Source organism: Lucilia sericata, unplaced genomic scaffold (genome assembly GCF_015586225.1).
Source record: "Lucilia sericata isolate MDLA Ls3-8-SP2 unplaced genomic scaffold, ASM1558622v1 Contig000109F_arrow, whole genome shotgun sequence".
NCBI lineage: Eukaryota > Metazoa > Arthropoda > Insecta > Diptera > Calliphoridae > Lucilia > Lucilia sericata.
In genome coordinates, this window is record NW_023994141.1 from 181,888 (window position 1) to 197,500 (window position 15,613).

Sequence of the window (15,613 nt, forward strand, 5' to 3'; positions counted from 1 at the left end):
CTATAAATAGAGAATTTATTTATAGAAAATAAAGAATGTATTTGAGGACGAATTTTCCTCAAATAGAGAATTTATTTAAAATTTCCTTTAAATTATGAATTTATCGCAAATTTTTTGTAAAACAAGAATTTTTTGAAAAAAATTTATTTTGTTTTAATATAAAATTTATTGCGAAATTCCTGTAAAAAACAATTTAATGACTTTGTTTATAAATTATTAAAAAATGGAATGTATTTTTTTAAGAATTTATCGCGAATTTTCTTTTTTATTTATTATTATTTTATAAGAGAGAACGATTAAAGAATTTTCTTTAAGTAGATTATTTAATTTTGTTTAAATTAGGAGAATTTTATATGAATTTGCTTTAAATAAAGAATTTAGTTCGAATTCCCCTGTAAATTTATTACGTTTTTTTTTCGATTAGAAAATTTATTACGATTTTTTATTTTAAGTTAAGTTTAAATAAGAATTTTTCGTGAACTTTCTGCAAAACAAGAATTTTTAACCAAATTTCCATAAAAAGTGAATTAAGTGCTAAATTTATAGAATTTTTTTAAAATATTTATAAAGAAAAAAAATGTTTTTAGAATTTATCACGAATTATTTTTAAATAGAGAATTACTTTTTATAAGAGAGAGCGCATACAGAATTTTCTTTAAGTTGATAATTTAATTTTGTTTAAATTTGGAATTAAATGCAAATTTTTTAGGAATTTGCTTAAATTAAAGAATTTAGTTCGAACTCTCAGTAATATGACAATTTTTCACGAATTTTCTTTAAAAAAAGAATTTGCTAAATTATAATTTATAATTAGTTTTATGTAAATAATTAATAAGTTATTGCGAATTTTCTGTGAAAACAGGTACATATCAAGCCCTCATAGTCGTCGAATACATTTTTCTATTGATTAGTTTTATTTTTTGAAATGAATTTGTAGGTTTCTCCAATTTTATTGGCTACAATTTTTGCCCCAAAAATATTAATCTTTTAAGGTTTCAATTTATTGCTTTAAATAAGTTATTTTTTTATCAAATTTGGCACACAATACCTAAATTAATCTCTATATTTTTTTTGTCTATTTTTCTTTATAGATTTTTGTGCTGTAATGGTTGGCTACTAAATGATAAATTACTAACTGGAAAAAACCATATATTGAAGTTTTAATATTTGTTTGCAATTTTTAATTAAAACACACATGAGCAGCTTAAAGTTAAATATACAGTTTTATTAACTTATTAAAGAAAATTAAAACAGTCAAATATATTTATAAATTGTTTAATACAATACAATGAAAACTAAGTAAACGAATTTCTTTATATAAAAATAATTAAAAATAATATATTGATATTGTTGAGCAAACAAGAACAACAACAACTATAATTAAAAGTGTTTTTTTCAAAACAACATTATGGAGAAATTAAAATTTCAAAAATACAGTTTAAGAAGAAAACAACGACGACGCCACACCAACCTACGAAATTATGCAGCATTTATAATTACAACAATATTTGTTGTAGTTACAGCATCATGTGTGAAAAGTGCCCACTTAAATGTCAACACTAACACAGCGACAGTTACAGCAGCAGCAATAGAACCAGCATTTGTACCCTTAACAGCAGGAGCATCATCATCATCGTCATCGTCCTCATTGCCATCAGATACGTCCTTAACATCTGTACAAAAATTACAGCATTTATCGCAAGATGAAGAAGAGGAGGCCGAGGCTGCCGAAGAAGCAGTTGAAATAGAATTACAAGAAACATCACTATACAATTTACCAGTGGTGAGGGAATTGAAGGTTGCCACAGCATCCTCCAGCACCACCACAACTATGAATGCCTTAAATACTGCCATAGACACAGACGCAAATAACCGTACAAACAGCCACAATACAAATGCTCAAGATATTAACAGCATAACTGCAGACAGCAGAAGAAATATTCCTACGCATTCTGAAAATAATTTTTCATTACAAGAAAATATTTTACAACAACAACAGCAGCAGCAACAACAAGTGCAACATACTAGACATCCACAACATCAACACCAGCACTTTGATCATCATCATCAGCAACAACAGCAACATCATCATCAACACCAAAGCCATTATGGCAACCAACATCAACATTTATCACCAACATCTCAACACCATCAACATCATCAACATTCACACAACAACGAAAACAACAATATGCTAAACAATTATGATTTCATTAAAGTTAATGATGATGCTGGTGGTGATCATCAACAACTCAAGCAAAATTCCCCATTTCCCGCCATTATAAGTGCGGATGAATATTATTCCCAAATACCCTGGCACAAACATCACAGCAAATATTCCATAGAGGATTTGTTGAGTACGAAGTTCGAAAAGAAAATATCAAATGATATCGATATGGATCCATGTAAAGCGGGTAAGTGAGATTTAATTTTTGTTAAAAAAAATTTCAATTGATGTTGAGAAAAGGGGTTCCTTAAAGGATATTAATCAAATTTTAATAAAAATAGGCAGATATGGAGTTTTATTAAGGTGAAGTTACGTTAAATTGCCTGCGAAAAGTCTAGTCTATAATATAGTCTAGTCTATAGTCTAGTCTATAGTCTAGTCTATAGTCTAGTCTATAGTCTAGTCTATAGTCTAGTCTATAGTCTAGTCTATAGTCTAGTCTATAGTCTAGTCTATAGTCTAGTCTATAGTCTAGTCTATAGTCTAGTCTAGTCTAGTCTATAGTCTAGTCTATAGTCTAGTCTATAGTCTAGTCTATAGTCTAGTCTATAATCTAGTCTATAGTCTAGTCTATAGTCTAGTCTATAGTCTAGTCTATAGTCTAGTCTATAGTCTAGTCTATAGTCTAGTCTATAGTCTAGTCTATAGTCTAGTCTATAGTCTAGTCTATAGTCTAGTCTATAGTCTAGTCTATAGTCTAGTCTATAGTCTAGTCTATAGTCTAGCCGATATTCTAGTCTATAGTCTATCCTATAGTCTAGCCTATAGTCTAGTCTATCGTCTAGTCTATAGCTAAAATTTACATTCATTACCTTTACTGAAGCATTTCCTATGTAGAAGTAATTCCATTTGAATATTTTCTAAAAAAATTCTTGAAATTTTTCTAATAAATAAATTCTTTGATTTGCAATATAAATTTGATTTTTAAATACCACTTATGACTTTAAAATATTAAAATAAATAAATTACAAAATAATTTCTTATTTTACACAAAACAAATATTTATTTAATACCAAGCACTGACCCCTTTAAAGAGAGAATAATCTGTAAAATAAACCAAAAGAAAATAATATAAATGAATTAAAAGGTATTTTATTATTTACTTAAAATTCATAAATATTTTATTTATTATTACAGAAAAGTAAGTCTATTAAAAAAAACTAAAATAAAACTGGTATACACTTTCAAATACATAATAAATATTTTGCATAGCTGGTATAAACTGTCTGTCTGTAAATACTTATTTAAACTTCACTTAATCCTTTAATATCTTTAAATAATATACAACAATAACAACAAAAAATAATAATAAAAATGTGGTTATTGTTAATGATTTTTACCACCAGAGACTGAATATAATGTTGTTGGTTATTTTCCTTTTAAAATAAAGTTTCGAAAAGCAGAAGAAGAAAAGAAAAAGGAAATATTTTCAAACCAGAATACAAGTAGGTCATTTATAACCAAAACTTTACTTTAGAAACTTTTGAATAAAAGAACATTTTACACAGAGGGAATATAAACAATACAATACAAACACACACAAAGATATAAATATGTTTGTATACAGACAGAGAGTCATATATAAACACAGACTCATATATAAATAAAGACTCAAAGGAATATAACAAATATAGAATAGAATAAACATACACTCATACATACAATTTTATACACACTTTGACATAAAGGACAATTATGCTTTTTGTGTTAATTAATATTTATCATTTAAAGACAATCATCATCATTGCGAAAACTGGCAAAAATTCAAAAAGAGTATAGAATATTTTACAACTAACCTAAATTATTTAGAAGTGTTTGTTTGTTTGTTGCATACTTTTTAGGGGAGAAAATAAAGAAATTCCTTTACATACTTTTACATTAAGTAAAGAGAGACTTTAAATATATTAAAATATGTTTTTATGTAATCCAGCAAAAACATACTAGATCAAAAATTATATTATGAAATGAAATGTTTATTCTCTGCGTTTGTGTGAAATCACCTATGTATGTATGTATGTATGTATGTATGTATGTATGTATGTATGTATGTATGTATGTATGTATGTATGTATGTATGTATGTATGTATGTATGTATGTATGTATGTATGTATGTATGTATGTATGTATGTATGTATGTATGTATGTATGTATGTATGTATGTATGTATGTATGTATGTATGTATGTATGTATGTATGTCTGTATGTATGTATGTATGTCTGTATGTATTTCTGTATTATGTATGTCTGTATGTATGTATGTCTGTCTGTATGTATGTATGTGTCTGTTGTCTGTAGTCTGTTTGTATCTGTATGTATGTATGTGTATGTCTGTATGTCTGTCTGTCTGTATGTCTGTATGTATGTCTGTATGTATGTATGTATGTATGTATGTATGTATGTCTGTATGTCTGTCTGTATGTATGTATGTATGTATGTATGTCTGTCTGTATGTATGTATGTATGTATGTATGTATGTATGTATGTATGTGTCTGTTGTATGTATGTATGTATGTCTGTATGTAGTCTGTATGTATGTATGTCTGTATGTATGTATTATGTATGTATGTTGTATGTATGTATGTATGTATGTATGTATGTATGTATGTATGTATGTATGTATGTATGTATGTATGTATGTATGTATGTAGTATGTATGTTATGTATGTATCTTGCTGTCTGTCTGTCTGTCTGTCTGTCTGTATGTCTGTATGTATGTATGTTATGTAGTATGTATGTATGTATGTATGTATGTATGTAGTATGTATGTATGTCCGAGGAGAAACTGTATTAAATCCATATCTACTCCGGAAAAACTATACTTACTCAGTAAGCAGGCAAGTAATGTAAGAGCAAAGTGGGGATAGTTACTTTTTGGGTAAAAAACTACTTATTTTTGCTCGAAGTGGTTCGAAAAATAACTGATTACATATGCGCTCACTCGACTTTCCCGTTCGTAAATGTGGCTGTACAGTTGCTTAGTTTTTGCTGGGTTTTGTTTAAATTTTTATATTCATATAAACCTACGACTGGATGTGTGCAAATTTATTAAAGTTGTCATCATGATAATACAGTTTTTTTAATACGATCTCATACACTTTGTGATGCACACACTCATAGTTATAGACTTAAATTACACAAATGTACAGATAGAGCTTTATGTTATAAATGTTAATTATAAAATACATAAAACATATCCAATTTACAGAGTAACAAGTAATAAAGTCCACAAACACAAATGCAAATTATAACTTTAACCGTTTAAAGTTGAAAAAGATTTAATTATTCTCTGAAAACCTCAAACATCATTTCCCAAAAATGTAAATCCTTTTTTTTTTAATCTACATATTCCTTTTCACTCTATTGATGCTGGAGAAATTGCATTTACTATGTTAACATCTATGAATTTTATAACCATAGTACATTTGCATGTTTCCAAAAACATCTCCATGCATAGAAATGAATCTGTGTGTGATTTTATTAGTATGTGTGTTTGATGTGTTTTTGTATTGTTTGTTGTTTATATGCAAATACATAAAAAGTGTTAAGTATTTGTTAAACAAATTAAAAGATTTATTGAATTGCACATTAAATCTACTATAAAATCTTGTTGCTGTTGTTGATATTGTTGTTTTTTAAAATTAATTTTCATTTTCCATATAAAAGTTTTTCATACACATTCATTCATTCATTCATATACTCTTTATGGAAACAATGATGTAGTAGTTTAAGTACTGAAATAGTTTAAAACACCTGGTGACAAAGAATAAAATGGTTATTATTTTATAATTTTGCTCATAAAGTAAAGAAATTTTCGGAACCAGAAAATTTTTTAAAAATTTTTAATCTCTAATAGTAAATTGAGACCTCTCTTCAAAATTTTTTTTATATTTTTCACGTGTACAGTACTTTAATACGCATCAATTGAGAGGTATTCTTATATGAGGTTCTTAAAAAGGCAGTTCCTCGGTACATTCTAATTCAAAAGCTATGATTTCCAAAGGTCAAAATCACCACTACTGAAACGGCCAAAACAATAACTCGCTCCATGAACTTTGTGGCTTTGATGGTACAAAATTACGACATTTTCTATAAAAAGTAAAAATATATATTTTATTCTTTCAGATCTTAATTTTTATAAACGATGTCCGTCCGTACCTTTTGAAGAATGAAAAAGTACCAGAAAGTTCCATTTTATAGGTTTTACTCCTGGACCTACCACTTTTATGTTTCTAGGTGCAATATTTTAGAGAATTCCAAAAAGTACCTTTTGAAGAACAAAAAAAGTAGAACAAAATGTTCCCTTTTATATGTTCTCACTTACTCCGGGCTGTACATGCTTGATTTCATGTTTCTAGGTTCTGTATTATAGAAAATTCAAAAAGTACCTTTTGAAAATCGAAAAAGTACCTAAAAGTCCTATTTTATTGGTGCTCATTTACTTCGGGCTCTACATACTTATTATTATGTTTCTAGCTTTAATGTTGAAGAACGAAAAAGTACCAAAATTTCCCCTTTTACAGTAAATTTAAAACGTACCTTTTGAAGAACGAAAAAGTACCAAAAAGTCCCATTTTATAGGTTTTCATTTACTTCTTGGTTCAGTATTATAGAAAATTCAAAATGTACCTTTTGAAGAACGAACATGCTATAAACACAATACCTATGCTTAGCGATATGTCTCTAGCTTCAATATTGAAGAACGAACAAGTACCAAAAGTCCCCTTTTATAGTAAATTTAAAACATACCATTTGAAGAACGAAGTTATACCAAAAAAGTCCCATTTAATAGGATCTAATGTACCCCTGAACCTACTTATTTTATGTTTTTAGGTTCAATATTATATAAAATTCCAAAAAGTACCTTTAGAAGAAGGATTTGGGTCCCGAAGATACCAGGGGTCTTCAGAAAATTGATTTCAACAAAAATACAGACAGACGGACATAGCTTAATCGACTACGCTATATAAGGACTCGGAATATATTCATTATAGATATAACAAACGTAATGACTAACTTATATACTAATACCCTTCTCACTAAGTTAAAGGATATTTTTTTTAAAGAACTATAAATTTATCCTTTTCTATGGAAATTTCTGTGTTAAATTTTAAAATTTTAAACTGTCAACCACTTTTTTTCTATCACTCCCTGTATAAACTGTATACAGGTGAATGAATAATGATGATAGATAATATGATTGTGTTCTCTAGTTTATTTGTTACGTACACACGTACATACATACAACCATTGGAATATACCCTTTTCGTATCCTACAAACGAAACATACACTATTTATCTATAGATACAAACAAACAAACATTATAGGAAAAATTGAAAAAGACATTGCTCCATTTGTACTACTATATAGTATTCATGTTCAGAGAGGGTTCATTCGATATGTATTGTTGCAGACAATAGCAAATGAATGAATGCATGGTTTGGTCTGATTGTCAGGTTAAAATATAACGAGAAAAAAAAAAAGTGAAAAAATTAAAAAAAAAACTGATTGACTGTATGACAAACAAATAGGCATTGTACTCTATTTTTATATTGGATGAAAATACTGAAATATATCTGTATGAATGTTTATAACATTCACTCACAAAAACTTATGAGTTTGTAGACGTATCTATTACCATGATGAATATCCAACAAAAACATTTCATATCTAGAATGTAAAGTTTACACAGCATTGCATCGAACATAAAGAATACATGAACCAAATCATATCTAGAGGAGAGATACTGAAATGGATGCATATACAACAAGTTCTAGTATTTGTATCTTTGCTTATTGTTCAAAAGATGTCATGAGTTTTTTTTTTATAAATAGACTTTGGCAAAAAAGAAGAGAGAGAAAAAAAAACACATTTTCTGTCAAACGGTTTATAGGCGGCGGATTTTATACTTTTTCTTCAGGTTTCTTGCAGTCTTTTTGTAGTCGTTGTTGTTGTTGTAGCTGTTCATTCGTTTTGAAATTTCCTCCATCATAAAAAGATCCCCAACAACTTACGCAGTTATCAGATGTGTGATGTGTATATGATGTGCGATGAACACAAAAAAAAAAAAAATGGAAAATCATTTTGATTTTATAAAGTCTCATGTCTTCCGGAATGTGTACTGCCATCAAAATATAACAATGGGTTAGAGAACATTTTCTATAGAAAATTTTAGATTTTTCTAAAGAAAACTTTCCCCTTAATTCTTTTATAGACAAATTTCTGTTTGGTTTTTCTTTGAAAAATTTTTGCGTAATTTTCTATAGAAACATTTCTGTTTGATTTTTCTATAGAAAATTTTCTGTTTAAGTTTTCTATAGAAAACGTTTTGTTTAAGTTTTCTATAGAAAAATTTCTGTTTAAGTTTTCTATAGAAAATTTTCTGTTTAAGTTTTCTATAGAAAATGTTTTGTTTAAGTTATCTATAGAAAATTTTCTGTTTAAGTTTTCTATAGAAAATTTTCTGTTTAAGTTTTCTATAAAAAATGTTCTTTTTAAGTTTTCTATAGAAAATTTTTTTGTTTAAGTTTTCTATAGAAAATTTTTTGTTTAAGTTTTCTATAGAAAATTTTCTGTTTAAGTTTTCTATAAAAAATTTTCTTTTTAAGTTTTCTATAGAAAATTTTTTGTTTAAGTTTTCTATAGAAAATTGTTTGTTTAAGTTTTCTATAGAAAATTTTCTGTTTAAGTTTTCTATAAAAAATTTTCTTTTTAAGTTTTCTATAGAAAATTTTTTGTTTAAGTTTTCTATAGAAAATTTTTTGTTTAAGTTTTCTATAGAAAATTTTTTGTTTAAGTTTTCTATAGAAAATTTTTTCTTTAAGTTTTCTATACAAAATTTGTTGTTAAATTTTTCTATAGAAAATTTTTCGTTTAATTTTTCTATATAAAATTTTTCATTTTTCTATAGAAAATTTTTTGTTTCATTTTTCTATAGAAAATTTTCTGTGTAATTTTTCTATAGAAATGTTTTTGTTTAATTTTTCTATAGAAAATGTTTTGTTTCATTTTTTGTTTAAGTTTTCTATAGAATTTTTTTTTTAATATTTCTATAGAAAATTTTTTGTTTAATTTTTCTATAAAACATTTTCTGTTTAATTTTCCTTTAGAAAGTTTTTTATTTAATTTTTCTATAGAAAATTATTTCCATAGGAAATTGTCTGCTATATTCTGTTTTACTTTTCTGTTGACAAAATTTCGTTTTAATTTTCTATAGAAAAACTTCATCCCTATTTTTCCATAGAAATATATTTGTTTATTTTGCAATTCCTTGCGCCATAGTGCCTTAAAGGCCAAAACACTTTCATGCCACACGTCCACACCGTCATAGTTACGCCGTGTTTTTATGTGAGATTGTTTGTGTCTTTGTGTTAGTATTACAGTTTATTGAACCCCCAACCATTACTCACTCACTTACCGACTGACTCACTAACGATCAAAGACGTACACACACACACACACTCAGTCACCACATACTCTGGGGAATTCTGTTGAAATTGCAAGGTGCATGTACTGCATGTTTTAAATTTTGTTGTCGTTGTTTTTATAAATATTTTTTCCTTTTTGTTGTTGTTTTTTAGTATGAATTTTTTTCGTTTGTTTTATTTATTTTTTGCAACAGCAATTTATTCGTCTAGTGCAAGTATCTCTGATGTGAAAAAATTAAAAAAAACACAAAATATTTTTTATTCTTTTAGAAAATGCTGCTGCTTGTCGGTTGGTATGTAGGAAATTCATATTTTAGTGAGAGTGTATGTATGTATGTAGGGATGTGTGTATCTGTGTGTGTGTATTTGTGTTAAGTGTTGTTGTGTTCATCAGTTAGGAAATTTGTTTATTTTTCTATTTGACTTAGCTTTTTGGTGTTTTAGCTTTTTATGCGCAAAAACTAAAAAAAAAAACAACAACAAGTTAAACCTATAAACGAACATACGAAACAACTACACAAACAACAACATAAAATTTTCAAACGGAAAATCTCTCCAAATACAAATAGATTTCCTCGAAATGCTAGAGTTATTTTTTTCGGTTGAATTTTTCAGACAATTAAAATTTTTTATATTTAAAACCAAGTTGAGGCTGTAAAATTCATATTCGTTTCCATTAAATGCAATTTTAATTTTTTTGCGAAATGCTGTTGCATTTGGTTGGTACTACATAGTCCTAACAAAAGATTCTAAACTCCAATAACGACCAATGGTAGAATCTCAGTTAAATTTCAAAATCAACTTTGTTTAATAAAAGTTCTTAATATTAGTTTGTTTCCATAAGGGTTAGTAGTGATGTTTTATGGTGAAATGTATTTAAGTGTGAACAAATGTTGGGGCGAACAACGATAAATCAAATTTATTTATTTAACTTATTTCATTGTTTTCCTTTAATTAAATTCTTTAAGCACAGGAAAAGATTGACAGATTGGATTAAAGAATAGATCAATTACTTGAATTGATTAATATGGGTTTAAGTTATTATCTTTATGTACTAAATTCCCATTGACTTTTTTTTAAACATTGCCCATTGACAGCTGTTAACCTGTTTCAAATTGTTTCTATGTTAAATGTTATTTCGTTGTCACAAAAAATAATAAATGATTATGTGCTAAATATTTATAATTGAAGTTTTGCCAAACAATTACGGAAAGAACAGATGTTTTTCACACTTAATGTAGTTCTAGTTCAGTTCTAGTTCAGTTCTAGTTCAGTTCTAGTTCAGTTCTTGTTCAGTTCTAGTTCAGTTCTAGTTCAGTTCTAGTTCAGTTCTAGTTCAGTTCTAGTTCAGTTCTAGTTCAGTTCTAGTTCAGTTCTAGTTCAGTTCTAGTTCAGTTCTAGTTCAGTTCTAGTTCAGTTCTAGTTCAGTTCTAGTTCAGTTCTAGTTCAGTTCTAGTTCAGTTCTAGTTCAGTTCTAGTTCAGTTCTAGTTCAGTTCTAGTTCAGTTCTAGTTCAGTTCTAGTTCAGTTCTAGTTCGGTTCTAGTTCAGTTCCAGTTCAGTTCTAGTTCTAGTTCAGTTCTAGTTCAGTTCTAGTTCAGTTCTAGTTCAGTTCTAGTTCAGTTCTAGTTCAGTTCTAGTTCAGTTCTAGTTCAGTTCTAGTTCAGTTCTAGTTCAGTTCTAGTTCAGTTCTAGTTCAGTTCTAGTTCAGTTCTAGTTCAGTTCTAGCTCAGTTCTAGTTCAGTTCTAGTTCAGTTCTAGTTCAGTTCTAGTTCTAGTTCAGTTCTAGTTCAGTTCTAGTTCAGTTCTAGTTCGGTTCTAGTTCAGTTCTAGTTCAGTTCTAGTTCAGTTCTAGTTCAGTTCTAGTTCAGTTCTAGTTCAGTTCTAGTTCATTTCTAGTTCAGTTCTAGTTCAGTTCTAGTTCAGTTCTAGTTCAGTTCTAGTTCAGTTCTAGTTCAGTTCTAGTTCAGTTCTAGTTCAGTTTAGTTCAGTTCTAGTTCAGTTCTAGTTCAGTTCTAGTTCAGTTCTAGTTCAGTTCTAGTTCAGTTCTAGTTCAGTTCTAGTTCAGTTCTAGTTCAGTTCTAGTTCAGTTCTAGTTCAGTTCTAGTTCAGTTCTAGTTCAGTTCTAGTTCAGTTCTAGTTCAGTTCTAGTTCAGTTCTAGTTCAGTTCTAGTTCAGTTCTAGTTCAGTTCTAGTTCAGTTCTAGTTCAGTTCTAGTTCAGTTCTAGTTCAGTTCTAGTTTCAGTTCTAGTTCAGTTCTAGTTCAGTTCTAGTTCAGTTCTAGTTCAGTTCTAGTTCAGTTCTAGTTCAGTTCTAGTTCAGTTCTAGTTCAGTTCTAGTTCAGTTCTAGTTCAGTTCTAGTTCAGTTCTAGTTCAGTTCTAGTTCAGTTCTAGTTCAGTTCTAGTTCAGTTCTAGTTCAGTTCTAGTTCAGTTCTAGTTCAGTTCTAGTTCAGTTCTAGTTCAGTTCTAGTTCTAGTTCAGTTCTAGTTCAGTTCTAGTTCAGTTCTAGTTCAGTTCTAGTTCAGTTCTAGTTCAGTTCTAGTTCAGTTCTAGTTCAGTTCTAGTTCAGTTCTAGTTCAGTTCTAGTTCAGTTCTAGTTCAGTTCTAGTTCAGTTCTAGTTCAGTTCTAGTTCAGTTCTAGTTCATTCTAGTTCAGTTCTAGTTCAGTTCTAGTTCAGTTCTAGTTCAGTTCTAGTTCAGTTCTAGTTCAGTTCTAGTTCAGTTCTAGTTCAGTTCTAGTTCAGTTCTAGTTCAGTTCTAGTTCAGTTCTAGTTCAGTTCTAGTTCAGTTCTAGTTCAGTTCTAGTTCAGTTCTAGTTCAGTTCTAGTTCAGTTCTAGTTCAGTTCTAGTTCAGTTCTAGTTCAGTTCTAGTTCAGTTCTAGTTCAGTTCTAGTTCAGTTCTAGTTCAGTTCTAGTTCAGTTCTAGTTCAGTTCTAGTTCAGTTCTAGTTCAGTTCTAGTTCAGTCAGTTCTAGTTCAGTTCTAGGTCAGTTCTAGTTTTAGTTCAGTTCAGTTGAAAAATAATTTAAATAAAAATTCTTAAGCTATTAAAAACTCCGCATAAATTATTTGATATCCTGTGTGTATAAAAATAAACGCAATCCTTTTCACTTTAATTGAATTTACACATTTTTCAAATAGACAAAATTTCAACATGCAGATGCAATAAATTTAGAACATTTCCTAGTCAATCACTACACAACCCTACAGGTTTTTAAAAGTACATGTAACAAGTGAAACTCTGAAAACCAAAAACCTGAAAACGAATGTATTTTAAACATTCCAATATTAAAAATTCATGAGTTACAAATGCAAACGAAGTTTTATTTTTGTGTTTAAGGTTTAAGTATATAATAGTAGTAGTTGTAGGATAGACGAGTACATTTGAATAAATGTAAAACAGGATTCACACACATAATATAAACATAGGAATGTAAGTGAGAGAATAAAATTGAATAAAGCGGGAAACTATTGTTTGATCTTAGCAAGTATATTCTTAGTTTTAAGAATGTATATGTAGTTTAGTTTTTTTGTTTTTTCACGTCGTTAAATTTTATTTATAGTTTAAAAAAGCAAACAACATAGAACCAGCACCCGCAATACAAAACTTACATAAATGTAATGCAGATAGATATTCAGAAATAATACAAAGCAATACTAGTGATGCCCCAGTATTTACGCATGTTAAACACTGAAAGAAATTAAGTATAAGATGATTTACTTTTTGCAAACTATAAATAGATAAAGAAGTAGATTAAATGTATACTATTTTCTTAGAATTGAAATAGTAATGGTTTTAAAATCTTCAGGAAATGTGTAAATTATGTTTGAAAAATGTTCTCAGTGTTCCGCATTACTCACTTAAGTAAATTGTATGATGGTACATGTATAAAAATAACATACTTGTACAGAGTTACAATACCGAGATAAAAAAAATATGAGATAAATGTAAAAAAAATCAAACACAAGAGGAGCACTTACTTGGTATAAAGTACAATCATCTTCTCTACCTTTTCAATTTACATTACGCATTGTTGGCTATTCAGACCACCACCAGTGTGTGGTGTGGTGGTGGTCTTCACAATTCTTCTGAACGTACTTAACGTATGTTTATATAGATATGTATGTGTACATACATACGTAAGTAGTGTAACGTATGTACATATATTGCAATGTTGCATGTACGAATATGCAACATTGTAGCTTCTATTGCTGTTTAATTTCATACACTACTAAATATTTTTCGATTTCACTCGTATGTTGAAGCATAAAAGGCTCACTTTATATTTTTTTTCCTGATGCCACAATATCCTCCACGCTTAAGCTTCAACCCATTTCCGTTTGGTTGGAAAATGTAGCTCACTTCCGTCTCAGCATGTGTGTAAAGTTTTTGTAGAGTGTGTTTGTGTTTTTTTGTTTTTGCTTTATCTTGTTTTGTTCGAGTCGAATTGTTGCTGTTTTTTTATTAAAGCTACTGTATGTCAGGCGGTCGGCCTACATCAGCAGCTAAAGCAAAACTATGCATCGTTAGCACACGTTGGTAGCAGCAACAATCAGAAGCATATAAGCGTGTACATTTTATCCCGGCAAGAAAACTTAAAATCATACATTTATAAACAGACACACATAGGAAATGCGATGTGTGAGTGTGTAGGTTTGAAAATAAAAGGTAGAGAGAATAGTGTTGGCTACCCTACATAACTATAGTGGGGATAAACAAACAAACAAACAAAGAAACACTAACTAACTAACTAACTAACTAACTAACTAACTAACTAACTAACTAACTAACTAACTAACTAACTAACTAACTAACTAACTAACTAACTAACTAACTAACTAACTAACTAACTAACTAACTAACTACTAACTAACTAACTAACTAACTAACTAACTAACTAACTAACTAACTAACTAACTAACTACTAACTAACTAACTAACTAACTAACTAACTAACTAACTAACTAACTAACTAACTAACTAACTACTAACTAACTAACTAACTAACTAACTACTAACTAACTAACTAACTAACTAACTAACTAACTAACTAACTAACTAACTAACTAACTAACTAACTAACTAACTAACTAACTACTAACTAACTAACTAACTAACTAACTAACTAACTAACTAACTAACTAACTAACTAACTAACTAACTAACTAACTAACTAACTAACTAACTAACTAACTAACTAACTAACTAACTAACTAACTAACTAACTAACTAACTAACTAACTAACTAACTAACTAACTAACTAACTAACTAACTAACTAACTAACTAACTAACTAACTAACTAACTAACTAACTAACTAACTAACTAACTAACTAACTAACTAACTAACTAACTAACTAACTAACTAACTAACTAACTAACTACTAACTAACTAACTACTAACTAACTAACTAACTAACTAACTAACTAACTACTAACTAACTAACTAACTAACTAACTAACTAACTACTAACTAACTAACTAACTAACTAACTAACTAACTAACTACTAACTAACTACTAACTAACTAACTACTAACTAACTAACTAACTAACTAACTACTAACTAACTAACTAACTAACTAACTAACTAACTAACTAACTAACTAACTAACTAACTAACTAACTAACTAACTAACTACTAACTAACTAACTACTACTAACTAACTAACTAACTAACTAACTAACTAACTAACTAACTAACTAACTAACTAACTAACTAACTAACTAACTAACTAACTAACTAACTAACTAACTACTAACTAACTAACTAACTAACTAACTAACTAACTACTAACTAACTAACTAACTAACTAACTAACTAACTAACTAACTAACTAACTAACTAACTAACTAACTAACTAACTAACTACTAACTAACTAACTAACTAACTAACTAACTAACTAACTACTAACTAACTATACTAACTAACTAACTAACTAACTAATTAACTAACTAACT

General features: G+C 28.4%; 1 protein-coding gene across 1 annotated transcript in view; it reads left to right on the forward strand.

The window, feature by feature from the left end:
- The window catches only part of LOC119600263 (dorsal-ventral patterning protein tolloid), a 67,342-nt gene that overhangs the window by 34,152 nt on the left and 17,577 nt on the right, over nucleotides 1-15,613 (forward strand). The window contains exon 2 of the mRNA XM_037950384.1: nucleotides 1,092-2,414. Within this exon, the coding sequence (XP_037806312.1) occupies nucleotides 1,409-2,414 (1,006 nt within the window). The 5' untranslated portion in view covers nucleotides 1,092-1,408. The remainder of the gene's footprint in view (nucleotides 1-1,091; nucleotides 2,415-15,613) is intronic.